This window comes from Zeus faber, assembly GCF_960531495.2.
Source record: "Zeus faber genome assembly, chromosome: 10".
Taxonomy (NCBI): Eukaryota; Metazoa; Chordata; class Actinopteri; order Zeiformes; family Zeidae; genus Zeus; species Zeus faber.
The window spans coordinates 11,555,216-11,581,491 of NC_137199.1; the positions used below are offsets into that span (position 1 = coordinate 11,555,216).

General features: G+C 44.9%; 1 protein-coding gene across 1 annotated transcript; it reads right to left on the reverse strand.

The window, feature by feature from the left end:
• Positions 1-497: 497 nt before the first annotated feature.
• On the reverse strand, positions 498-16,659 carry slc34a1b (solute carrier family 34 member 1b; the record flags this gene model as incomplete). Its single annotated transcript, XM_080008128.1, has 12 exons — positions 498-1,097; positions 2,328-2,452; positions 9,625-9,741; positions 9,825-9,992; positions 10,223-10,273; positions 10,368-10,473; positions 12,225-12,420; positions 12,870-12,981; positions 14,107-14,250; positions 14,607-14,753; positions 16,374-16,523; positions 16,611-16,659. The coding sequence occupies 12 exons, from the start codon at positions 16,657-16,659 to the stop codon at positions 498-500; spliced, it is 1,965 nt and encodes a 654-aa protein (XP_079864254.1).
• Positions 16,660-26,276: the final 9,617 nt, after the last annotated feature.

Consider the following 26,276-nt stretch of genomic DNA (forward strand, 5'->3'; position numbering starts at 1 on the left):
TCACACATCCAGCAACACCTTCAGTACGCACGTTCTCACCCCCCCCACACACACACACACACACACACACACACATACACACTACAAAAGCCTTTTTTCGGAAACATTAAGAAGTTGGAATGATCTTTTTGTGTTTTGTTTTTATTCTACTTTTTCCGTGGGTTTGTGTGTAATGAGCTGACAACCAACAGTTGGGTAACACGCATTTTAACATCATGATAAAACATTTACCCGGCAGCCTAAACATTAGCCGCCAAGATAACAGCGCTGGTTGATAACAATTAAATCCTGACCTGAACCCATCGGGGGAACTGTGGCCGTTGAGGCATAATTACTAAACAATCATCTAGCGGGCGGAGCAGGGGATCAGTGACAATCGAGCCTTTGTGTTATTAGCTTTGCTGCCATTACGCTCACTCCAGCGGGTCTCAAGATTACACACGGCCCCGCACTGAAGCCGTTGTCCAAGTTAAACTTGCTATTTCTCTCGGGCCGGGCTATAGCGGAGTGCTGTTGCACCTCTCCAGCCCCCTGAGCTTGAACACGTGGACGCCCGGTCTGGTCTCCTCCAAGCAGGCCAGCGTCGGGTTGTCGTAGGCCAACGGCGCTTTCCCCTGGACGGACGCCATCACCGGCTCGGCGGTGGAGGTCGAGACAGCCGGCGCCTCTCCCCTGTCCTTCTCGCCCTCCCTGCCCGCCCCTCTCTGTCGGCGGCAGCATGCCATCGCCGCGGTGACCAGGCGGTCGAGGGGTTTGAGAGAGCGCATCCACGCAGGCAGGAAGGTCCAGCTCCGGAGTTTGGCTGGCAGACGGCGAGGGCTGTGGGCCTGCATCACGTTCACCGCCGAAACAAAGGCTGTCACCCCCAGGAAGGGCGCGCCCACGCCCACCATGACCCAGCGCCCGGCCAGCGAGAGGCCCAGCACCAGCGAGGGCAGCAGGAGGAAGCAGAGCAGGAGGTAAAGCACGGCGAACCAGCGGTACTTGGCCGTGCGCTCGCCCAGGACTCTGGCCATCTTGATGGGAAGACGCGTGACGGGGAGCGGGTACCACAGCAGGACGCCGAAGATGTTAAAAAAGAAGTGGCATAGTGCAATCTAGAACGAAACACAGCTTTATGTACAACTACTGCTGTTTGTGTGTGTATGCAAGTGTTAGTGAGACTGAGATCAGTGAGTGATTCCCCAAATACTGTATGTTCACATGTGTCACCACGACTGGATTTCTCTGCCACACTCTATTTTCTAGGAAAACTCTTGAGCAAAATGTGAAACAACTCAAAAACGATCACCTCCATCAGCTAGATTCTTCAATCTAGAATGTTTCTGAAACCACTGGCCAAAACCTTCCACAAAGTTACAGTTTTACCCGTGGGGACTGAGGCGGCCGTTTGGAAGTATTTTGCACGTGTGTGGCTTTGAAAGTTGTCACGATCACAACTGATTGCACCGAGCCTGGATGTCGAGTTTCATTCAGTGGTCTGTGTGATGTGAAAACAGAGAGACTGAGAGTGCTTAAAGATGATTAAAAAACAACCTCTGAGAAAACAAGTGGAAAAAAGCCTTACGAAGACAAAATGCAATCAGTGATTCGCTGATGAGATTAAATAAAGGTCAGTTCACCCTCCGAGGGGTTTATAATGTCACCTTAGCTCAAAGGGAAACAACAAACAGTGAAAACAAATGCAGTGTTAATGTGACACACATGACCAAAATATCAATTTATCAACACGTTATAACAATAAGGGGCCGTCAAATGACAGGAGAAATGAAACTAAATGACAGCTGCGCTACGATAAATCACAGGGGGTGAGCATGATAATTATGAGTGTGTGTGTGTGTGTGTGTATGTGTGTGTGTGTGTGTGTGAGAGAGAGAGAAGGAGCATTGATAAGTCATACAAAACACATTCTTCTATCTTTTGTTTCTACATACCATCCTGTAAATCAACACACCAGAGTTGATTTGCTGACACAGCGTCTGATGGACCATTGGACATTGTTTGCAGATGACAGTATTTTCATCTGCTTCTCCCTCTTTCCAGGTGCTGCTGCTGAGTGGCAGCTTAAAGAAACGCCTCGCCTCCATTCCATCTCTAAAGGCCGCATTTTTTTTTTTCTTTTCTTTTTTTGGTTTCTTCTCATCTGTCTGCCAGGATGCACGAAGCCCATTTTGGTGTTTGCTTCAGGTGCCAGTAAACAAGATTGGTTGTTCTTGCGGTAAACGCAATACTTTCTCGACTCAACACAAAACAATTCCCTTCATTTGAGAAAGCGGGTTTGGAAAACAAAAACGAGCGCTGTGATGTGTTGTGTTGTATTCAAACACCTGTAAGGCGGCGGGCAGCCTGTCGCCGGGGCTGGCCAGTGCCGCCAGTAAGGCCGTGGTAGTGGTGCCCAGATTGGACCCCAGGGTCAGCGGGTAGGCCCTCTCCAAGCTGATCACACCGATACCTGGGAAGATTTGAAATAAAGTTCCAAAAGCAAAAATGTCATTCCATGAGTCAGCGTCTGCATCATTGAGGCTTTTGAAAATGCATTACAATTCCACTATGATGAACCAAAAATGTTTATTTAATTTAGGACGTATGTCATAGGAAATTAAAGTACGTACGTGCAGCTTGGGTTTTCCAAACTGCACCCGAGTCCCCAAACTTAAAGAAAAAACTAAAGAACTCCCCATTTTGTGCACCTGACATGTTTTATTTTATTTGACCTTTATTTAAACATTGAACACTGAGATTATAAAATCTATTCTTCAAGAGTGTCGTGGCGGCGGTCAACAACACAGGGTTTCAGACGGACAGCAATCAACATTCTACTTTGTCAAATAAAAACAGAGTGACGTGAGGGACCTTCAAAGTTACGTCAGCAGCAGTCAGCAGGGCAGAGAGGCTGCCTCAGATACAGAAACAGATTTCAAAAGATTTTGTCTGCAAAGTGTTCCAGGTAAAAGGTTGCAAAGAAGCCAAAAGCCTTTTTTTCCCCCCCATCTGTGTGGACTTGTGGACTAGGGACGGACAGCAGGAAAATGTCCTGGAAACGCAGGTCCTGGCCCTCCTGCAATTTTCTGTCAAATATAATTATATAAATATGAAGGTAAAAGGCCAAGAATTGCTTTAGAGATAAAAAAAAAAAAAAAATGCCAGTGGAAGAGGCAGTATGGGAATAAAGAGATCAGTTCAGAATTTCTATTAATCTTGCACAAACCTTTATTCAACTTTAATTACATTTTTCAAAATCAACGGATACTACAACTGGAAGGATACAAATAAACCGAGTAAGTTTGGGTAATGGACAGTGATAATGGACAGCATCACTTCTCTTCTCTTTCTGATATTTTCTCTCATTTAAAATGTTCTCTATAGTTCAAATATGTTACTGTATTTCATTTATTGAGTTTTAAACTATGGCATCTATTCATCTTTTAATCTATTTTGCAACTAGGGCACACTTTTCCTCGGCTCCCTCCAATAAACACATGTTTTGATAGATTAAAAAGACAAAGCAAGGACCAGAGTGGTCCCACTCTGTTTATTTTGGTTTTTCCTCAGTTGGCTCTAATGAACACTTATATGACCAATATATATGACCAATATATTCATTATGCGATTAAATTTTTTTTGAACAATAACATCAAATCTAACAAAGAAAAATGTACTTGAATTTCTGAAGGGGAGGATTGTGATTTGGTATTGGAGTTGCTTTTGCTGAGGGGGTGATAGTGTAAATCCTCTGTGGTTGCAGAGATAAAAAAGCAACAGCGCCCAGCAGGGCAGCAAACAACAAGCTGAACTTTAGTGGAAAAAAACATTTCTGAGAGTCAGTGGCGTTGCTTGGATGCAACCAGGCTGTTGCATCCTAAAATAAAAACACACTATTTTTGCGCATTGACCACGGTTCCCCCATTTCTGGCACGCTGTGGGCACAGTCTGAACCGTCAGAGAGGGTCCACCCCGCAGGGCTGTTCATTTAACACTGAGAGCCAAGCCCCCAATGCCCAACCCTAACAAGTTATCAAAATTTGCTGCATACTGTTTTTCTAATAAATTGCACTGTATGCAAATCACGGCGTTTGCCATGAAAAGCCTCTCTTCTGATTGTTCAGGAAACTAAAATGACTTAGTCTTGCTGTTAGCGCCATGTCGGGCAAAAAGTCGAGTTGTGTGTGCGTGTGCTGTAAGGCAAGAGTAAAATGGAATGACCAATGTTTTCAACGCTAGATTTGTACAATCAACAATGCTGGCAGAATCAGAAGGGAACTGCAAGTACAGTAATGAACAGCATAGGGCAGTATAGAAAACAACAGTGGGCTACAGAACAACAGAACAGAAAAGAACAGCGGTGAACCATGCAGTCAGCAATCCTTTATAATTAGGGCGCATTAAAAAACTAGCAACTTGTCAAGCACTTAGCCAAGACATGAATTAATGTCTTCATATTTACTCCACAATTGGTTTCATTTTAATTCAAGGGGACCTTCTGTATTATGCTTTTCCTTATCTTGTGTCATATATATGATGTTAAAATGTCGGATGTTAATATTTGACGCCGCAAAAGCGTCAAATAAAGAGGTAAACGAATGACAAAGTAATGGCTGTGAACGAAACGCTCGGCTTCCAAAAGTGTTTTCTACTCTCTGCGTGAGCTGACGTCAGCTCGTGACGGGTTTGTTTGTATGGTCATCTGCTCCATCCCATCCGCTGTGCGTTTCTCCAAACAAAACCAATAAAAATAATGTGATTTTAATTGTAGATGTATTTATTTTATTTATTCTATTTTCCGACATTTACATGAAAAACAAATCCCCGCCTGCGAGGGTCCCGGTGCGTCGCGGTGCGGTGTCCGTGTCTCCCACAAGCTTGAAGCACGGCAATGAAAGTCGGAACAAACTTTGAAATGAGGTCTTGTAGATCTAATACGCCTCAAATTTGTTGATTTTGGTGGACTGACAGGGTGAAATCAGTGAAAGTTCGGAGTAAATACAACTGAACCTGGAAGCCTTGCTCATACCCCACTGGCTCACAGAACCTGGAACTTGAGCTCAAACGCCATTGGCTCAGAACTCGGGGCTTGGCTGCTCATTTACAAGTAAAGCCACACACACTGAAACAGCCCCTTTTGCAACACTATGGTTTAGAGGCATGTCACAATGGCTCGAATGCATAATCTGTGTGGTCTTTTCAGCAAAAACCTCAAAAACATGTTTCGGAGACCTCAGAGACCTATATTAACATCAGTAAAAAGGAGCAAAATAGGTCCCCTTTAAATGTTTTAATTACATTTTTTGCTACACGGTTTTTGCATATTGCAGCAACTTCCGCCATTTAATTCAATCATTCACTCACAAAGCCTGTGCACAACCTTTCCCTCATGTAAACGAACCCTTATTATGCATTTTGGAGCAGGAAGCTATTGGCTGTGTATGAAGCCATTATGTTCGTAAGAGTTATGTCATATAAGCAAGAGTTAAGCAATGCGCACACACTTGCAGCCGTCAACAAATCGATGCCAAAAAAAACAACCTTTCTCATCTTGATAAACAAGCACTGCAGTGAGGAAGCTCTTACAACTACATTCAAGCGCACTGAGGGGCATCGAGGCTGGATCTTTGGAAGTAAAGAGTGAAAATTTGCTTTGAAAGAAGAAGCTGGAACCCGAGAGGCTTACATTTCGCACGGAATGAGAATTAATATTTTTTGACACTGATAATCACCACTTTCCAAGAAGATAAAGTACATGAACCAACGCAAGCACATGGATAAAAAAGTTTTATCAATCAATATACCGATTGCCATCAACTGCGGCTAACCATCGACAATGAGCTACGGCACACAAAAAAAAGATCTAGAAATTCTTAAAAAGAAATAATTATAATTCTCTTGTTCCTTCCTCTGTAGAACACTCTTGGTGCTTTCTCTTTCATTTTAATTACTTAAAATTACATCTAATTCCAAGCTCAAATTTAGCCCTGTGCGGCGAGCCCACGTTGGTGAATCATCCGTGGGTTTTGAATGCTTCATTAAGATAGTTGCATGCAGCGCCTATGCAGCGTGGTGAGGGCTTCACACGAGTCGCGGTGTTTAGAACGCCGCTCGCTGGCAGCGGGTTTGTGATTAACTGAGGACGCTTTTTTTGACGGGGACGCACTCGCTGAATGCGGCGCTAATTGAATCCTCAGTTTAAACATTGACGTTAGAATCTATCACTTTGTACCTAGCAGCGCTGAGTTTAATATTGACACATCCATTTAACTGGCGTCAGCAAATTAGAACCATTTTGGGAATTTCTATACAGCCGTTGGAGAATATTAGAATTATAATATAGAAATATTAGAATATAGATTAATTGTCACGCAAATAATTGCGATCACATCTGATTTGTCGTTAACTTGAAGAATCCACCCATCGCGGAAGAGCCTGTTATTGACATCGAACACCATAACATAAAAACGTGGAATAGACAGCTCATTCCTCAACTCAAAGGAAACCTATGGAAACAATTCATTTAATTACAACATGTTTAACATTGGTTTACAATTTTCCTTGAATTTATTTTATTATTGTTATTTTTTTATTATTATTATTCTTTTTTCTTAACCTGCGCTGTACGCATGCTAGGCATACAACAGAGAGTATTTGTGCTATTGCATCTAGGACAAAGTTAGTCTGCAAGTGGAGTACAAGTTCTCAAGCTGCAATGCAACTCTTTATTAATTCTTAAATCATCAAGAACTGCCGCAATAACTCTGTCCTGTGGATGCCCTGTAGAATGATAAGAGCACAGCTTTTGGTTATAGAGAACCACCACCAACCCCGCTCTTTGGAGAACTATTTATCATGTTTGAGTCTATAAACAACTGATCACTACTCCAAGAGGGGGCGATTCACCATGGGTCATTTTCCTTGAATTTAGATGGAAAGGTATGATTGCGAAATCTGACGATTTTACAAAAGGATTGCCTGATTGCAATCAGGCGATTAGATATGATTACCAAATGGCCTGATCAACAGCTCAATTTATAGCCCAATACATAGACCTCCTGATTAACCAGTCGCTGGTTCTTTCTGCACATTATTCCTCACAAATATCATATTTCAAATCACTGTGAATTGCAAATTAGAGGCTGCAGACTCAGTGGATTCTGAGGGCCAGGCCTTCACTCAGTGATGATTGACAAATGAGACATAGCTGGCGGGGCTCCTGTCAGACAACTTGACAGCGCCACACGCTTCCACGCCCCTATGGGCCGATCCAATTTAAGCAGCCCATCCCCCCTCTGCCCTCCCTGCTCGCTTGCTTCCCCCGCATCCACCGGTTGGGCTCTGCTCATCTATCCAGCGGCGGGATTCAAGCTCATCACTCCAATATTTAACTCGAACTCGAACGACGCAAAATAAATAAAGGTCATTGTGAAGTAACTGTAAGAGGTGTCTGTCGGAACCAGTTTGAGTGTCGGCCCTCTCCTACGGCAGGACCGGACTTAGTCAACTCAGAACCCGCTTAAAGAGAAACTGTTCCCATGAATGTCTCAAACCAGGTGGAGAGAAAAAAACAGAAAAGCTCGCTTTTTCATCAGCATATTCAACCGTTCAAGAGGGACTGTGAGATAAGAAGTGAAATCCATGGCATTTTGCTCCGCTTGAAGAGCGCACGTTGTTGACCCCCCGATGGAATGTGCGATGGCTCTTCAAGTTAATAGACATTATTCATCCGGCTTCTTGCAGAACATTTACGATACAAATTGAGCTCAGCTAGCTTTATGTTTAATACCTGTAAACATAAAAAAATAAAAAAATAAAAAATAAAAAAATCTTCCTTTAAAATACTTTTCCAACCTAAAATGACCCTTTTCAAAAACCAACAAAGCCATTCGAGCTATCTTTTTCAGGACTGCAGGAATGTGACTTTTGATTCCACACAATCGTTTTATCCGGTCCCCGAGAGAAAGGCTTGTTTATCTTTGAGGGCGCGAGGTTGGCGAGCCTCTGTTCAGCGTTGACTTTCGGACGTCGCAAGCGTTGAGCCTATCAGCGAGGAGAATAATATGGGAGAAAACTCTGTATCAGGTTTTCGCTCTGACCAAGCTGTGAAGTCTGGATCGGGCCAAGGCGGGGATTTCACAATCCAACACCCGAGGTTCCCCTGCGTTAACTTCATCATAAATTATGAATTATCATTATTGCGTTATTATAAAAAAAAAATCTCATAATGTGTTAACGTAGAGGTTATCACATTATGACGTGATCTTGTAATGGGTTCAATTACAATCTGACCACGCATCACCAAATCACTATCTTTTCATGTAATAACACGGTAACTTATTACATTTTACCCTGATCTTTTCCTGTAATAACTTGTTATGTTACTAAAGCTTACTGGTATTAACGTGATGATTTTTAAGTTAAAGCGCAATCCTGTAAGGGGAAAAAAGACCGGCCCAAAAAAACGATGCGTGCTGTATGGGCGTTCTAGTTACTCTAGAAATCAAAGGGAGGAGAGTGAACACCGAGTACGATTTTAAAAGTCGTACTTTTCAGCAAAAAAAGAAAACGCTTCAGGGATGAAGGAAAAAAAACAGCGATGTACCTCAACGTTCCTTTGTCTCGCAATCTGTGCCACCGCTCGCTTAACCCCCTTGACGTAACAACGCGAGCCTGAGCTTTATCTCCTGTTTATATAACACGGAGATGCGTGCAATACCTGCAGCTTACCGAAGCCCCCTCCCCCCCCCCCCCCCCCTCCCCCTCCACCTCCACCTCCACCCCCTTGCCCCTCTTCTTCAGCGCTGTGGCTAAGTATAGAAAGCAGGGAGAGGGCTGCGGGTGCCTGCTGGGGTGAGAGTGGAATGGAGTAGAAACAATGGACTGTGGAAGAAAGGAAAATGCAGGTATGCACGCACGTTCATGCAAAAATGGGAGACGGGGGCGTAATTGAGGGCAGGGTGCGGGAGGTGTTACTCAGCAATTTAGAGCAAGTCACGCATCCAATGCCTTGCTCTCGGAACCCTTCCAGGAAGTCTTCCAGGAATACAGAGGAGGAAACACGAGGCAAGAGGTGATGGTGGTGATGTCATAATAATAATAATAATAAGTTCATATTCAAACACAAAGCCTTGTAATATTGGTCTGCCGTGTTAAATGCTGTGTCCCCTTTTGTCTGTGTTGTATCTATGTTGTTTCTAAACAATGAAGTTACTCAGAAATCTGCACTATTCCTGAGGAAATGTTCGTGGGGACCACTGAGCTGCTGAAAGAGGCAGCTTTTTATGTCTCTGATTTTATTTAGTTATGCACAGAGCGACAGTGTAATTGATATCACTACTCCGTTTATCAGTGTGTCAGATGTTGTCATTAAACCACGGCAGATTGAGCAACCCGATGCCTTCCAAACAAGTTTAACTCAACTTTTACTCAATAAAATGAATGATTCATCTGGCAAATCCTGCACTGACACGTAATAGTAAAGAAAGTGCATCCTCGTGTGTTTTAAGTTGCACTAGATCAATTATTTAGAATAGATTTTTAAGGTGGCGACACTAGGTAGAGAGCACAATGCATTTGATTTTAAATGATTTATCTTTGTGCACAGCAGGGGGTTGGGGGGGGGGGTTCCCAGTCCCTCACCTATCAGCGGCGTCAGGGCTGAAGTGAACACGGAGCTGCTCTGCACAACAAACGTCATCCCCGCGCCCACGGACATTGCCAGGTATCCTGCCAGCCAGCCGAACGGATACGGCAGGTCTGTCGGTAAAAAAGAGAAGGTTATAGATATGCAGACAGATGTATTCTGGCTTGGCACCCAGCAGCACAAAACATGTGCCCACCTGTGTTGATGACCTTCTGGATGACCTTTGCCACTTGTCCTTTGAGAAGGGAGTTGAGCAACTTGACTATGAGCACCAGACAGATGCAGAGGATGGCCAGGGAGCCGGCCAGGAGAATAAGTCCCACGGCAAGGTCTGACAGCTGGGTGGATGTAAATAGGTGCCTGCCTGGAAAGGGGCCCGACCGGTATAAATTAGCACATTGTTATCCACACTGGACCTCGCCGATTTACACATTTTGTTATTTTATTTTTTTCCGAAATGGTAGGAAATAAATGAACATTTGCACACATAAAACTAACATTATGTTTTTAATCACATATTTTATGCTTGAACTCACATTTTTGCATGTTTACTTCTGCAGTTGAATTCTTCTCAAGCCAGGCCGCGTCACTCGCCTTCAAACAGCCATGGGTAGAGCTGCAGTTGGCAGCGGATCCACTGGCGGACTATTGACGGAAAGAAAGAAAGGATAATCCAGCATATTGCCAATGAGACTATGCCGTATTGCGTGGGAGCGCGACGATAGCAGCGTTGGCGGACGCGCCTTTACCATGAAAATGTCAGAGCGGCACCATTTCTTCACCAGGCTCTGGTTCCTCATGCTTTCGTCCCCCATGGCGAGCTCTGTGATCACACGCTTGTCAAGCTGAGGGAGCAGCGAGGAACAGGTTTGCCCTTGTTATTTTTGGCAAAATGGAATCGACAGCACATCGGTACGGCGAGTCGAAAGAGGCCAAGGGTTCAATTTCCCGCCGACGGCAAGCTTATAAGCCCCGCTGAGGTGTCATTTGGCAAAACAGAGAATCCTTAAGCTGCTGACAGATGCCGCTATGTAGCAACCACAGCTCAAAATGATTATGACACTAGATTCACGTCCACAAATAACATTCAGCTGAACCGTAGGTGGATTGGTTGAATGTCACACATAGTGATGAAATGTTCAATTCTTCTTTGAGGAGTTCCCCGCAAAAAGAGTGGTTAAATTCAGACACTTCGTTTGTCTGATTCAGTTGGTGTAAAGCACGGTGAACGAGGGAGGACTTCCTGTGAACAATGAATGAAAGTCAGAAGAGTAGGTGGGCTCTGGGCTGTGAACGGAGTTCTCACAGGGGTCATTTCATTCTGTCACAATTATTTATTTTGGTGTAATGCAATGTGTTATGAGTCACATTTAATATGAATTATGCCCATTTTTTCCACATTTATTTCACAGCAATTCTTTGTTGAAGATGAGGTATGAGTCAAAGAAAACTTTTTTGACAGAGTGACTCCAGACTACTCAGTCTATTTATACGTTTCGCTCAAGTCTTGCATCACTACGATGGAGAAAACACTTTTCAAAAAGATATTTTTTTTTAACCTGTGCTGTCAGCATGCTGGGCATACAACAAAGAGTATTTGTATGCTATTGCATCTAGGACAGAGTTAGTCTGCAAGTGGAGTTCAACTTCTCAACCTGCAATGCAACTCTTTATTCATTCTTAAATCATCAAGAACTGCTGCAATAACTCTGTCCTGTGTACGACCTGTAGGATGACAAGAGCACAGTTTTTTGTTACACAGAACCAACACCAATCCCCCTCTTTGGAAAACAATTTTACCACGTTTTGGTCTGTAAACAACTGATCACTACTCCAAGAGGGGGAGAATCACCACGGGTGAGACAACTAAACAAGAACCAAACAACAACGTAAACATGGCGAAACATAAACATCAGACGACGACGTGTATCGAAAAAACATGTCGATACATGTTTTTGTATCGACATGTCGACCCACAGCCCGGCGCCCCAGCGACGAGCGCCCTATGCACCGAGAGCCCAGAGAACAGGGACCCAGGCAGCCCGGTGCAACGGCAGGAGTCCACCCCCCACCAAAGGAGACCACATGGGGCGCCCGCGCCGAACACAGGCGCACATGACATTTTTTGTTGGGTGATACGAGCTCTGTGCAAAATCTCACATTGGATGAGTTGCATTCTGGAATTGCGGGTCATGGAAAAGGTGTTGTTGCAAATTCGTAAGCTTCCCCAGGTTGATATCGGTGCGAACAGCGAGGTCTCTTTCCCATTCCATTGTAGGTAGAGTTAAAGTGTCATCTGTTTCTAATAAAAGTTTGTATATTCTGGAAAAGGGATCTTTTTAAATAATCTGTATGAGTAAGATGTTTTATCATCGGAGGTGATTGTTCGTTAATTTGATTTTACCTTTTAGAGACTGCTGTTGTTGAAGGAATTGCAGGAAACTGTGGCCACCGATATTATACTTTTGGTTTTTGAAATGATGTTGACACTAGATTAATGTCCACATGATATAATGTTAAAAAAAACATCCAGGTGAAGTGCTTGGTGGATTGGGAAACTGTTTAACAAGCTCACCTGTTAGCTCGGATGTTTTACCTGTATGATTAGCTGGGTGACCGGTTCAGTGATGACCTTGAGCAGCTTGGGGGCGCTCTCCCCGCTCTGGATCTTGAAGCTGGTGACCAGCAGATGGGCCAGCCGGGCCACTAGGCCGGTCAGGACTTCCAGCGGCAGCAGAACCACCACCGACAGCCAGTTGAAGCAGTCATGGACCGTTGCACCGGCAAATGCCCTACAATGGATGTTAATAACAGTCTTTCACCGCCGTGATCAAGGTTGATTCGCGCCCGCCATTAGACTTCACGCTCCTCGAAATTTTCGCTCTCGGTAATCTGGCAATCGTTCTTGCATCATTGTGAGGAAGCTTTAAGCCCATGTATAGGGGAGGTAATTATGTGCTCGACCCTTCATGAGACGCAGACGGTCTCTTTGATGCCGGATGCTTCTCGTCAGTGCGGTAATGGCAAATGGAGGCTAATGCAAAGAGGCAGGTATGAGTGGCTTCTCCTTCATCCTGCCCTTTCAGACACTTGCCTTTAATCCTTCCCCTCGGTGTCTGTGCTTTTCATCTCTCCAGTCTCTCCAAGTTTCACCGGTTTTCCTGCCCTTCTTTTTTTAGCCAACCCCTCGCTCGTCCCTCGTCCTCTCTCTTCGGCAAGCCTCCTGGAGACCAGCACGTACCGTTTGAACTCGTTCCTCTCGGCTCCTTGCATTATGGCTACGATGGTGTTGGTGAATGAAGTCCCGATATTGGAGCCCATGATGATAGGAACCGCCGAGCGCACTTCTAGCACTGTGAAAACAGATGTTATATAAAGATATTTGTTGTGTTACTAGCTAGACTACAGTAAATGAAAAGGACAAAAAATGAAGTGTGTGTGTGTGTGTGTGTGTGTGTGTGTGTGTGTGTGTGTGTGTGTGTGTGTGTGTGTGTGTGTGTGTGTGTGTGTGTGCGTGTGTGTGTTTCGTGACTGCAGCAGAAGTTACATTTAACTTAGGCATGTAAGTCATATTAGACATGCATGCAAACACAGATCTAGTTACACACACACACACACACACACACACACACACACACACACACACACACACACACACACACACACACTTTCGGAGCATCGTAAAAGGGTTTAATTGACACGGCAAAGTGGCAAAGGTCCGTCTGCCTGAAGAATGGTAATGCGTGACGCACATAATTATTAAACGCGACCCCTCACATTTCAGAACGCTTCACGCCGTTTCATGGAGATGAAATGCGACAGCAATTTGTAGGTGAGCAGATGAGGCTCCGAGCCTGAACTATGCGGCTGAATTTATTTTCCTTCGTTTGAGACGCGGGCCACCGATCCACACACACACTCAGACGCATGGTCTTTTATTCTTCTCTTTGTATCTCTTTTACTTTCGTTTTTTGCTCCTTCGGGGCTTGATTTGCAGCCAGAATCTGTCACAGCGGCAGTCACAGCAAAGGTGTACTTTCACAACCCATAATTCTCTATGACGACCGGGGTGGAGGGTGGGGTGGGGGTAGGGGGGTTGTACGGAACCTGTGGAGTGACGCAGTCCCCTCCGCTCTCAGACAGATCGCGGCCTCGCCGTATGACAAGTTTACGAGATATAACACTACGCTGGCCGGGTCCCAGCCACACAGTCGCTAATGAGAAGGTCTGGAGTGCTTTGATTCGACTGGTGCCTTTTAACCTGGGTTCGGGTTTTTTCTTTGTCGTCTTTGTCTCCCTCGCTATCTCCGCGCAGAAGACAAAGAGAAACACCTGCATGAGCGTATTCGGTCCCAGGCACGCTGCTTCGGTTGCAAAGGCTTCCTACCGTGCTCACCGTGGTAAAAAGAGACTTCGGTCGAAACAGCTCCACAATTGAACACACACAACCACACTCGCCGACAGATTTACCAACTTACATCCGGAGGACACCAGGCTGACAACGATGGAGGTGGAGGTGGAGGAGCTCTGGACCAGCACGGTAACCAGGATCCCCACCACCAGCCCAGCCACGGGGTTGGAGAGGACCTCGCTGCCCCGGAAGATGTCCCCTGCTACCTTGCCTGGTCGGGGGTGTTACAACCAACAATGGAAGCAGCATATGGAGGAGCACATGCACATACACAAATACACTGAATGGCTGTTTCTTATAAATAACAGCTACAATATGGGATTTGTTTTTTTACTAAATATTCTAACAGATACCACTTTAAATACCTCAAGAAGACCTCCATTCCACTTTCTACTCAGGAGTAAGTGTTAAAGTGCTCGCTTTAAGTGTTTAACTTACTTCTAAAATTAATATCTATTTCTTTGGCACAGATATATTGAAGATTGACCCATCACCCAGAAACAGAACAATTGTGACTCATGCATTAACCGGCTGATGGATTATCGCAGCAGAGGTCCGTGGGCTCACCTCCCGCTAGCTGGAAGGCGGAGCTCAGCGTGTCCAGGGAGCAAACGAAGGCAAACAGGAGGATGAGGAGCAAGGGGATCTTGGAGAGATTGAGGAAGACCTCCTTCATCTTTGGGCGGTTTGCCAACGTGGGCTGCACGGCGCTATCTGTCCGAAGCAAACCAGGCACAGGTACAGTGGGGCTGCGGTGGCAACCGTAACCAGAATGTGAAATCGTCCCCACAATGTTCCCTAAATAGCGTATTCTTTTCATTCTTGCCATTTCTGTCCCCAGTCTGGTTAACAGTGTGGACAATGTGTCGCAAAATGAAGATTACAGTTGGAGTACCACTCCAATTCAAGGAAACAGGCCCCTCAGTGATGACTTTATGCTCAAAAACCTACAGATGTGTCTCAAGTAGAGCAGTTGTGCAAAGGAGAGCAGTTTAAAATTCCTCCACAGCCATGTGAACGACTAGAACCAAGTGACAGGAAGCGTTTGGCTGCAGTAAAAGCTGCTTAGGGTGCTGCAACCGGTTATTACATTCAAGGGGGCAAGGCAATTACTTTTTCCGCATTGGTGCTTGATAGCTTTTTTAATCAAACAAATGAAATAATAATTTAAAAGGGCGGGTGGGGTGTTTACTTAGGTCCCCGATGTCTAATATTGCATTTTGTTTTTAAATCTGAAGCCATTCAGCATAACTTACACATTATGCAATCATAGATGTAATAAGGAAGGGGGCAAATACTGTTCTACTGTTGATTAATTATTATGTATACACAGGTTCTACTGTTGATTATTATTATGTGTACACAGGTTCTACTGTTGATTATTATTATGTGTACACAGGTTAAACTGTTGATTATTATTATGTATACACCGGTTATACTGTTGATGTATTATTATGTATACACCGGTTATACTGTTGATTATTATTATGTATACACAGGTTATACGGTTGATTATTATTATGTTTACACAGGTTATACTGTTGTTGATTATTATTATGTTTACACAGGTTATACTGTTGATTATTATTATGTGTACACAGGTTAAACTGCTGATTATTATTATGTATACACAGGTTATACGGTTGATTATTATTATGTTTACACAGGTTATACTGTTGATTTAATATTTGGTATACACAGGTTATACTGTTGATTTATAATTATGTATACACAGGTTATACTGCTGATTATTATTATGTACACACAGATTATACTGTTGATTTAATATTTGGTATACACAGGTTATACTGTTGATTTATAATTATGTATACACAGGTTATACTGTTGATTATTATTATGTACACACAGATTATACTGTTGATTTAATATTTGGTATACACAGGTTATACTGTTGATTTATAATTATGTATACACAGGTTATACTGTTGATTATTATTATGTACACACAGATTATACTGTTGATTTAATATTTGGTATACACAGGTTATACTGTTGATTTATAATTATGTATACACAGGTTATACTGTTGATTTATTCCACACACACACACACACACACACACACACACACACACACACACACACATCTCACTGCTTTGCCAAGATAAGAGACCACTGATTGTCGCCCCCTCTCTGGACGCCCACTGTCAGCTCTCTCCACCTGGCCTCACTGCTTATCACCGCCAGCATCACATCTGGTCCATAGCCCCCCACCCCACCCACTACCCAAACCCCAACCTCTAGCCCCTAACTCATCACTCAACTCAACTCTCTTAGGGGGGTTGGGGGAACCACAATATGCATCCGTTCATACCGTTCTCTTTTAGCCTGTGGGGCTTCTGGGGGCCGGGGCCCTCCAAGCTGCCGACGAGGTCCAGGGTGGAGCCGATGCCCGACTCCCGGTCCTCCTCTCCCAGGAGCCTGGGCTCTAGCTTGGGCTGGGTGAACCTCGGTATCCCCGTTCCTGTTGAGGGTATTTAGTGGAAATTACTGGATGGCTGGTGAAGGAGAAGAGGTGGATATACAGAGAGTCAGGCAGTCATGTATTCACCATTGTGGTTGACTGTTGCGTTCCCCAGTATGGTGATTGGCCGAGACATGGCGCTGTTGACTGAAAGTGGAGATGGATGTAAACTGAAAAACCACACAACGAAAAAGCAGGCATATAAAAGAAAAAAAAAATCGATGTTTGTCAGTCGAGATGATCAAAGTGTCTTGACATATTGGAGCCTTTTTTCCAATTTGTACACCGCGTTCCAAATTATTATGCAAATGATATTTCTCTCTGATTTTCCGAAATAGTCGATGCAAATGACAGTCAGTATAATTTTAAAGTCATCAACCGTTGGGGTATAATTTGTATGTTATTCAACAAACCTCCCTATGATAACAGTATTTTTTTCAAAAATAAAAAACTCAAAATGCACAGTTCCAAATGATTATGCACAACAGAGTTCCAAAACATATTATAGGTTGTAAAGAACTGAAAATGGTCATTTGTTGAATTTGCAGCATTAGGAGGTCATATTTACTGAAACCAGAAGCTATTTCAATCAAAAACATCTTAACAGGCCAAGTTACATGTTAACATAAGACCCCTTCTTTGATATCACCTGAACATTTCTTGCATCCATTGAACTTGTGAGTTTTTGGAGTGTTTCTGCTTGAATTTCTTTGCAGGACGTCAGAACAGCCTCCCAGAGCTGCTGTTTTGATGCCAACGGCCTCCCACCCTCATAGTGCTCCAAAGGTTCTCAATAGGGTTGAGATCAGGGGAGGATGGGGGCCACACCATGAGTTTCTCTCCTTTTATGCCCATAGCAGCCAATGACACAGAGGTATTCTTTGCAGCATGAGATGGTGCATTGTCAGGCATGAAGATGATTTTACTACGGAAGGCACGCTTCTTCTTTTTGTACCATGGAAGAAAGAGGTCAGTCAGAAACTCTATTTACTTTGCTGAGGTCATTTTAACACCTTCAGGGAACCTAAAGGGGCCGACCAGCTCTCTCCCCATGTTTCCGGCCCAAAACATGACTCCGCCACCTCCTCGCTGATGTCTCAGCCTTGTTGGGACATGGTGGCCATCCACCAACCATCCACTACTCCATCCATCTGGGCCATCCAGGTTGCACGGCACTCATCAGTAAACAAGACTGTTTGAAAATGAGTCTTCATGTATTTCTGGGCCCACTGCAACCGTCTCTGCCTGTAATCATTGGTTAGGGGTGGCCGAATAGAAGGTTTATGCACAACTGCAAGCCTCTGGAGGATCCTACACCTTGAGGTTTGCAGGACTCCAGAGCCACCAGCAGCTTCAAATACCTGTTTGCTGCTTTGTAACGGCATTTTAGCAGCTGCTCTCTTAATCCCATGAATTTGTCTGGCAGAAACCTTCCTCATTCTACCTTTATCTGCACCAACCTGTCTGTGCTCTGAATCAGCCACAAATTTCTTCACAGTACGATGTTCACGCTTAAGTTTTTGTGAAATATCTAATGTTTTCATACCTTCTCCAAGGCATTGCACTATTTGAGGCTTTTCGGCAGCAGAGAGATCCTTTTTCTTTCCCATATTGCTTGAAAGCTGTGGCCTGCTTAATAATGTGGAACGTCCTTCTTCAGTAGTTTTCCTTTAGTTGGGCTCACCTGGCAAACTAATTATCACAGGTGTCTGAGATTGATTTCAGTGATCCAAAGAGCCCTGAGACACAATACCATCCATGAGTTTAACTGTAAACAAAAAATATAATGTTTATGACACTGAAATTCAATTTGCATAATAATTTGGAAGGCGGTGTAAAGGCACCATTAAGGTCAACCTCCAAGCTATGGCTATCAAAACAAAGGTGGGGTCAGCCGTTTCGGTTGGAGTTTCTCCACCACTCCAACAAATGAGTGCATTTGGGAGTCGATGAAGGAACCATCCGGTTCGTGGCCGCGAGCTCCGTCCCTCGCACTCTGTTCCCGCATCTGCATCTGCGGAGTCGGGAGTCGACTCCGCCGCCATCCATAGAAACCCCACTCGCTCTGCGTCTTCAATGGGTTTTTCTGCCACTTCCCCCTCAAAGTGAGGAGAGGCTGCAGTTTTTGTCCCTTTCACGCCTGCCGCTTTACAAGCTCAGACGCTCAGTCACCGCGTACATTTCGGTGACTCCCGGTGGAAGGAGGGAGTCCTAGCACGTGTCTTAAAAAGCCAAAAGGGGGGAAGCGAGTTTGGTTCAGTAATCAAATTACAGTAATTACAGTAACTGCATCCGATTCTCTGTGCCATCATTCTCCTGGTTATTAGTGTGAGTTGCAATGCAGGGGGCACTGATGTTAAAGCAGAAATGTGTGTATGTGTGTGTGTGTGTGTGTGTGTGTGTGTGTGTGTGTGTGTGTGTTTTGCCTGCCTTACAGCACTAACCATCTTATCTGTCAGTTTTCACTCAATGCATCCCCAAAACGCAACCCTTTTGACCGGCAACTTATAATTCATGCAGTTCAGATCCTCATTTATAGTAATTGAGTTTGGCTGGAATGATGAAAACACATCAAGAGCTCTTTGGGAGCGCCCGGGGACCGGTGTCAAACCCACAACTGTTGACATGATCTCTGCGTGAGCCCAAGCAGCCCTCCGACAGCCCTGAATCAGAATTATTCAGCTGAAATTATGCTTGAAACCATGACATCGATGATGCACAGCGAGAAAAAGATTTATTGTTAATCGGAGAGAAAAAAAAAAAAAAATCAACTCTTACCTGGTTGGAAAGTTTCTTGGGTGCAGTTCATCGTCGATGGTGAAGATGATACCTGAGCTGCTACATTATTAAGTGTCCAGGACAGTCTTGCTGATTAACCTGTAGCACAACTGGTCAATCAGTAACACACACACCTAAGAACACCAAACTTCATGAGGACGTGTGCTGTTTGTGTCTTAGTGGGGAAAAGGCTTTTTGCTCCACCAGCAATTTTCAAGTGATTTACAGACAGCTGGGATCCAAGATTAAGAGTTAAGTCTTGGGTCCCTCAATGCGAGAGACAACTGACACCTAGGGGCCAAACGAGGAAAGACACATTCCGCACCACATCTTAAGGCTTTGCATGTAGACAAAGCCAAAACACAAATTATCATTGTAATGTGTTTTTAAAAAAATAATATTTTGGGGGCCTTTTTTCATATTTGAGTCATGGGATAACTGTTGTGAACTACAAGAATCATCATGTGTGAGCCCAAAACAATGCACCCGCCCTCATAAATATATCACCCGAAACATTAAGATCTATGGAGTGAGCAAAGTAATTAATAATTAGTCCGCCGCAGTTCTGTCACATCAGCAATGCCCTGAGCCGTGTCCAGCTGAACCTGCTGATCTCAGACTGTTATTCGGGAACAGGCAGCAGCGGCAAAGACCAAATGTGCCCCCTCGGACACAAGTGATGTTATTTTGAGTGCTGAGGCCCTGGTAGTTGCGTGAGAGAGAGATAGCCGTTTACAGGTTTATTCATTTTAGTGAATGTGGATAAAAAGAAAAAACCTTTGGGACGCATCATGATATTAAAGTGAGATATGTGTTTCTAAGTGTGTGTGTGTGCGTGTGTAGAGGGAGTCCAGTGATTAGCCACCGAGAGAAACGTTGCAACGCACTGCGTGCCCTGTGAGAGTCAGCATGCTGTGTAGCAGAGACCAACCCACGAGGCGAGTAGCCGCTGGTCTCGGCTAGTTTAAGACGGAGATTAAAGGAACTTTGGACTGTGGAAGACAACGTTTTTGGGCCATCCTCGGTTGCAAGGGGTAAAGGACACCATTTTAAATGAGCCCAATGAGGAAGGAGAACCGGAGGAAGACGAGGCAAAAAATTGCAAGGGCATATGGGGAGTTAATCCAGTGTCTGGATGATAAAGGTTAGCCGCTGGTAATGCAAGAATCCGCGGACGATGGGCAGAAAGTGCCCGAGATTCTGAGAGTATTATGCAGGCTAATGGAAGCTGTGTATAATTAGCCTGTGTACAGAACTTACTTTACTTCAAAGTCGAGCAGTGAGAGTGTGACTGAATACGTTTTATGTGCAGAGACAGCCATCAGCGTTGAGAAACGTTGGTGAGACATTGAGTGATGGGCTGTTAGTAGCAATGATTTTGAAGGGACTGGCAGAATCATTTAAACCCTTTGCTATTCATGTCATGCAAAGCGAGGAGGTAATGCCTTTCTCCAAATTCAAAACTAAACTACGGAGCTACGAGGACACTGAGAAGATGCGCGCAACAGCATCCGACAACGATGTCATTGAGACGCGAGCGCAAGACGCGTTTTGGCAAGTGCGAGTGACCGGGGAGCCGAGATCGCGGACACAGTGGGCTTCAGATGTGGCCTGAGAGGACACAAAGCCAGAGCATGTCAACGCAAGCAGCGGTGTAGTCAGTGTAAAAGCAGCACACATCAGCGGCGGGTTGACGTGCGAAAAGTTTCCAGAGCCAGGCAGCAAGGAGCATGCGTTCCGGATGTGCGACAGGGATGCGGAGATCCAGCCAGGCCGTGGTGTCGAGGCGATAGGTTTGATGGTGGATACGGGGACACCCTTGCATATATCATGGAGGACACATCAAAGTTCGACGACAGGTTCAGGGCCGAGAAACACCGCCAGGAGTTGGCAGATGGCACAAGGTGCAATGGAGTCGCGGAGCGCAGAGGTTTGCTTGCTCGACAGCAGAGGGCAACGTCACAACACGACGCTCAGACAGGCGCTGTATGTCCCCTCATAAGGCAGGACATATTTTCTGTAAAATTACTTTTGCCAGCCCGTAACCTTTAAGCGAGGGAAACAACCTTCAGTGCATTTTCATCACTGGCAGCAATGACCAAGTCATCAACTCATATTATCGTGATCACTTTCTCATTTTCTTTTTCCCTTGCATAAAGGCAATGAACAGATACTTTTTATTCAGATACTCGTTCAGCATCTTGTTCCAATACCTGCTTGTTTGTTTTAGCCCATTGTGGCAGCGTCGCCTACTAGGCGCAACCCAAGTGGCATTTTCAGGGCCCTCCAGCACAGAGACAGAAGACGGGGTTGTAGAAAACAAGTTTATTGTGGAGAGGGGGCTTGATAGAACAAGCCCCGGAGCAGATAGACACAGGTCATGACAGGGCTCCTTTCTCTTGAGTAAGTGTAAGGATGGGGGTTTTACCTGCTGCTCATTCGACCAACCTACGCGCTTCAGGTAAGCAGCCACTCTGACCCTGGGTCCCCAATTATCTAGATCCAGGTCAGGCGTGTCTGCTCAAACCACACCATCCCCCCACCACTTAACTGAGGCCAGGGAGAAGGCCTTTTGTCCCCAAAAAAGAAAATAAAAAAATAAACTCATCCCATTCCAGGGGACCTGGTTCCCCAGAACAGTATGGTCCACCGGCTTCCTTCCCCCGGGGCGACGATGCAGACTCCCGTCCTCTCTTCCGGAGCGTGGAGCCTCGACCTCCTGTGTTGGCTGGTGGAGGCGTGGCTGGGCTTGGCTGTTGCAGGGGTTGCTTGGAGGGGTGGCCTAGCTGCTGGGCGGTCCCGGCGGTGGCTGCTGGGCAGAGAAGCTGGCTGCCAGTGGTTACCTGTGGTGGTTGTTGCAACTGCTTCTCTCCCGGTTCTGCGCCGGACACCTTGGGTGCTGCTGCCGCCAGTCAGGAGAGGGTTGGTGCTGGGGCCGGCGGTTGAACCACTGGTGGCTTCAGGGCGTCTTCGGACGGCCCTTCTGTGTCCCTTCCCAGTGCCAGAGAGTCCCTATTCAGGTGCCAGTTTCGCCTACAACGCACCACCCAAGCAGCTTTTTCAGGGATCTCCAGCACAGAGACACAGAAGACGGGGTTGTAGAAAACCACAAGTTTGTTGTGGAGAGAGGCTTGATGGAACAAGCCCCGGAGCAGATGGACACAGGGCATGACAAGGGCTCCTCTCTCTTGAGTGAGTGTGGAGATGGGGGTTTTACCTGCTGCTCGTTAGACCAACCAATGAGCAGCAGGTATGCAGACCCTGGGTCCCCAATTACCTAGATCCAGGTCAGGGGTGCCTGCTCAAATCACACCATACCCATGAAGTGACTATTCTCGCTTATACCCCAACTTTCCATTTGTGCTAGATTTCTTCTCATAACCCTCTGCTTGTTCCACGTGAATCTCCCAACCTCACATTAGTGCACGTAGTTTGGCAGTTTTGACATCAGATGTTAAATCAGGTTTTCCTCTGCCAATTTTTGCATCAACATCATGATACTGGTCAAATTAGCAGTAGGAGAAATAGTCTCCTCATAGTCTTCACCCATGCTTTTACTGTATCTTTTGACTACATATCACGCCTTGCGTTTGTACTCAGATCCATCAATATTGTACATAATTGCATATACCCATCTACGCCCCTCCACTGCTTTCTTACCTCAGTTACTTAGGGTAAATGTGTCATTTTCTCTCAGCGATCACATTTAGTCATCCAATGCATTAACCCATTCCTCCAAATAGGGCAAACTTTGGGGTCTCACACACACACACACCTGCTGCACACCAATGTGACATACAGTACATGCACTGCATTAGTCATCATGTAGCACTCAGACGGTGAAGCAGGATGCTTCCTAATTGAGACCTAATGGAGGAGATACTAAAAGGCCACGTATCCCATCCATCCGCCACATATGTTATGCTTTCACCCCGCCTTGGGTAGTTGAAAACATAAGAAAAAAAGTGAAAAATAAAACAAATTCATTTTAAATATACAATTATGCATACATATATACTGTATTTCTTTCTAGTTCTTCATTTGTAATATAGTGCCTGCTTTACATTACCCGGTGAGTTTACTGTGCTCTCCTGTATATTTAATTCTCTCTCTCTCTGATGGGTTGATAATAAAGTCTGTTCTTCGATTATATCATTATAGAAAAAGAGGCAGAACTGTACACTCCACAAAGTTACTTTTATTGTCATTGCACATTCACGGTGCAATGGAGCAGCATGGATATGGCGTTATGGTCTCACGATTGTCTCGATGCGTGTGTGTTGCCTTGTAATGGAGCTCACTGCAGCGCTTCTCGTTGCCGTGTGTGTTTCTCTGTATTTAATACATTGTTTATGTATTGTTTATGATTTATCTAATGGTTGGATGGGGACTCTAGCAGGGTGGGATGGCGGGTGGGATTGGGCGGGATCCCGATCTCAGTATCATTTCAAATCCTCGGTGGAAGACGAAGGCGTCTCTGAGCCATCGGGAAGCTCCTGGAACACAAAATACAGTAGACAGAGCTTTACAGGCAGGCCAGCACAAAGTAATGAGCCCTGGAAGAAGCTGTTTCATTCAAAGTGAGTCTTTCCAGGTATGCAACATTGGACGTAGAGACCTATATTTTCCGTTTTTTGTTTAAGGGGGGGTTGGTAATAGGCTACGTCGTATAAAAACAACCAATCACATTATCTAAATGTAATTATTCTGACATTTTGTTTTGGTCAACATCTATTAAGGATGCGCAGGACACACACACACACACACACACACACACACACACATTTACACCCATTTACAGGGTGAGGTTTGAATAATTGTACCGAGAGGGTGTGGGGAAAGGGACAGAAAAAGAGACTGAAAGAGGGCTGGGGAAAAGGGAGGAGAGGAGGGGAAAAAAAACAAAACAGGAAAATGGATGGAAAGACTGACAGATACAAAGACACTAAAAGAGATTGCAACGAGATTCACTTTTCATTGTAGACAGTGTTTAAGAGGGAACACACACACACACACACACACACACACACACACACACACACACACACACACACACACACACACACACACACACACACACACACACACACACACACACACACACACACACACACACACACACACACACCTTGACTTTTTCCAGCTCCGGTCTCCCAGGTAGGGACTTCTGTGAGGAGAAAGTCTGAGAGAGGAAAGAGAGGATGGACAGCTTTAACTTGGAGGGGGGAAGATGGAATAGGAATAGAGTGAATATGAACAGTAACCTCACCCTCTTGGTCTGTTGGATCTCATCCGTGGATTTGGACCTGTTCTTCATATGCTTCTGAGGGGATGTGTTGGTGGGGCTCTGCGCGCACACACACACACACACACACACACACAGAGACAGAGAGACAGAGAGAGAGAGAGAGAGAGAGAGACAGAGAGACAGAGAGACAGAGAGACAGAGAGAGAGAGAGAGAGAGAGAGAGCATGTTAAACACGCTAGAAATTCGTGAATTCAGACTTCTGTTTGTGTTTTCCTCCAGTACTTACCTCGTTCATTTTCTGCTCCATGGCTGAGATTCAGGTTCCCTTTGGAGAGCTTTAGCACTGGGTGAAGAAGGTTGGAATTTCTAAAAGATCCTCCTACTGCTACTGATGGGCTCCCTAAATGTGGGCCGAGAGGATGGAGGAGAGCCGTGAGGGACACAGGGACACACACACACACACACACACACACACACACACACACACACACACACACACACACACACACACACACACACACACACACACACACACACACACACACACACACACACACACACACACACACAGCGACTCTTCCTGGGGAAAAGCCTCTGGACACGTGTTTTGGAAACACATATTTTCCCAGGCGCCATTAGTGATGAATATGTGCTTTGCTCACAATACTGTGGTTCCATGTCTGATATTCAGAGCTACTTTTTTAAAATATGCATGGCCCAGTGGCATCCAATATTTATCCTTGAGCCAAACTAAGGCTGTTTGTAAGGGCAGTGTTGAAGGTAAAGTTGATTCTTGACTTGATTTAAGCTTGCTTTATAGTTCCGGCCAGAGGGGTTTCACCCTACATGAACATTCATACACAATAAGATACAGTCATAAGAGGGATTTAGAATTAGTACCCCTTTAGTCACTCAAATACAATACCTAAAGGAGCAGTGCCCTGCCAAATCCACAAGACCTCATAAGCTCATTCGGACCAAATCCCAAATGGCCTCACCCATCATTTCACACTGCTTCACATCAAGGTGCTTCACTGAACACCCAGCAGCAGAAAAAGCAGCCGGCGCGCCAGGGATGGAGGGAGGAAAGAGTTTTGAAGATCTGTCTCAGTGGGGCTGTTCCCAAAACACGCAAAGCAGTCTGGAGCAAGTACACACAAATGAGACATGAAGGAGCACTGGGTTGGGACAGAAACCAGATTCTTTCACCTGCCTTTGTAGCCCTGCTTTTGCCATCCTTCCAATATATAAAAAAAAAAAAAAAAAAAGACCATTCTACAGCACTGACTGGGTCACTATGAATCAGCACACTGCAGATCTGTGATGTCTGTATGTTAGCTTTATCCGTCGCATTCCAATTATCACTTAGCAACCACTTTGGTAAATTGCTGCCTCAGAGCCAATTGCTGCCTCAGAGCCAATTTGCTTGGAGGAAAATCATGTATCCCCATTAATTATTTTAGTTAAATACTGAAATTGTCTTTGCTTTAATGTGTTTAGCATAATTAGTTTTAATACAATTTCATTAATTATAGACCTAAGATGAATATAAAACCATTTTCCTGGATCTTATTTTCAGTAAGAAACAAATTTGAGGTGGGAAAAAAATAAAAATCTAGTTTCATCTAGAACTACAGCTCCCAACGTGGGGGCCAGACCCCACAGGGGGATGCCAGGTATCAATGGAGGGGTCGTAAGGCTTTGAACGGTTTGGGGAATATGTTTC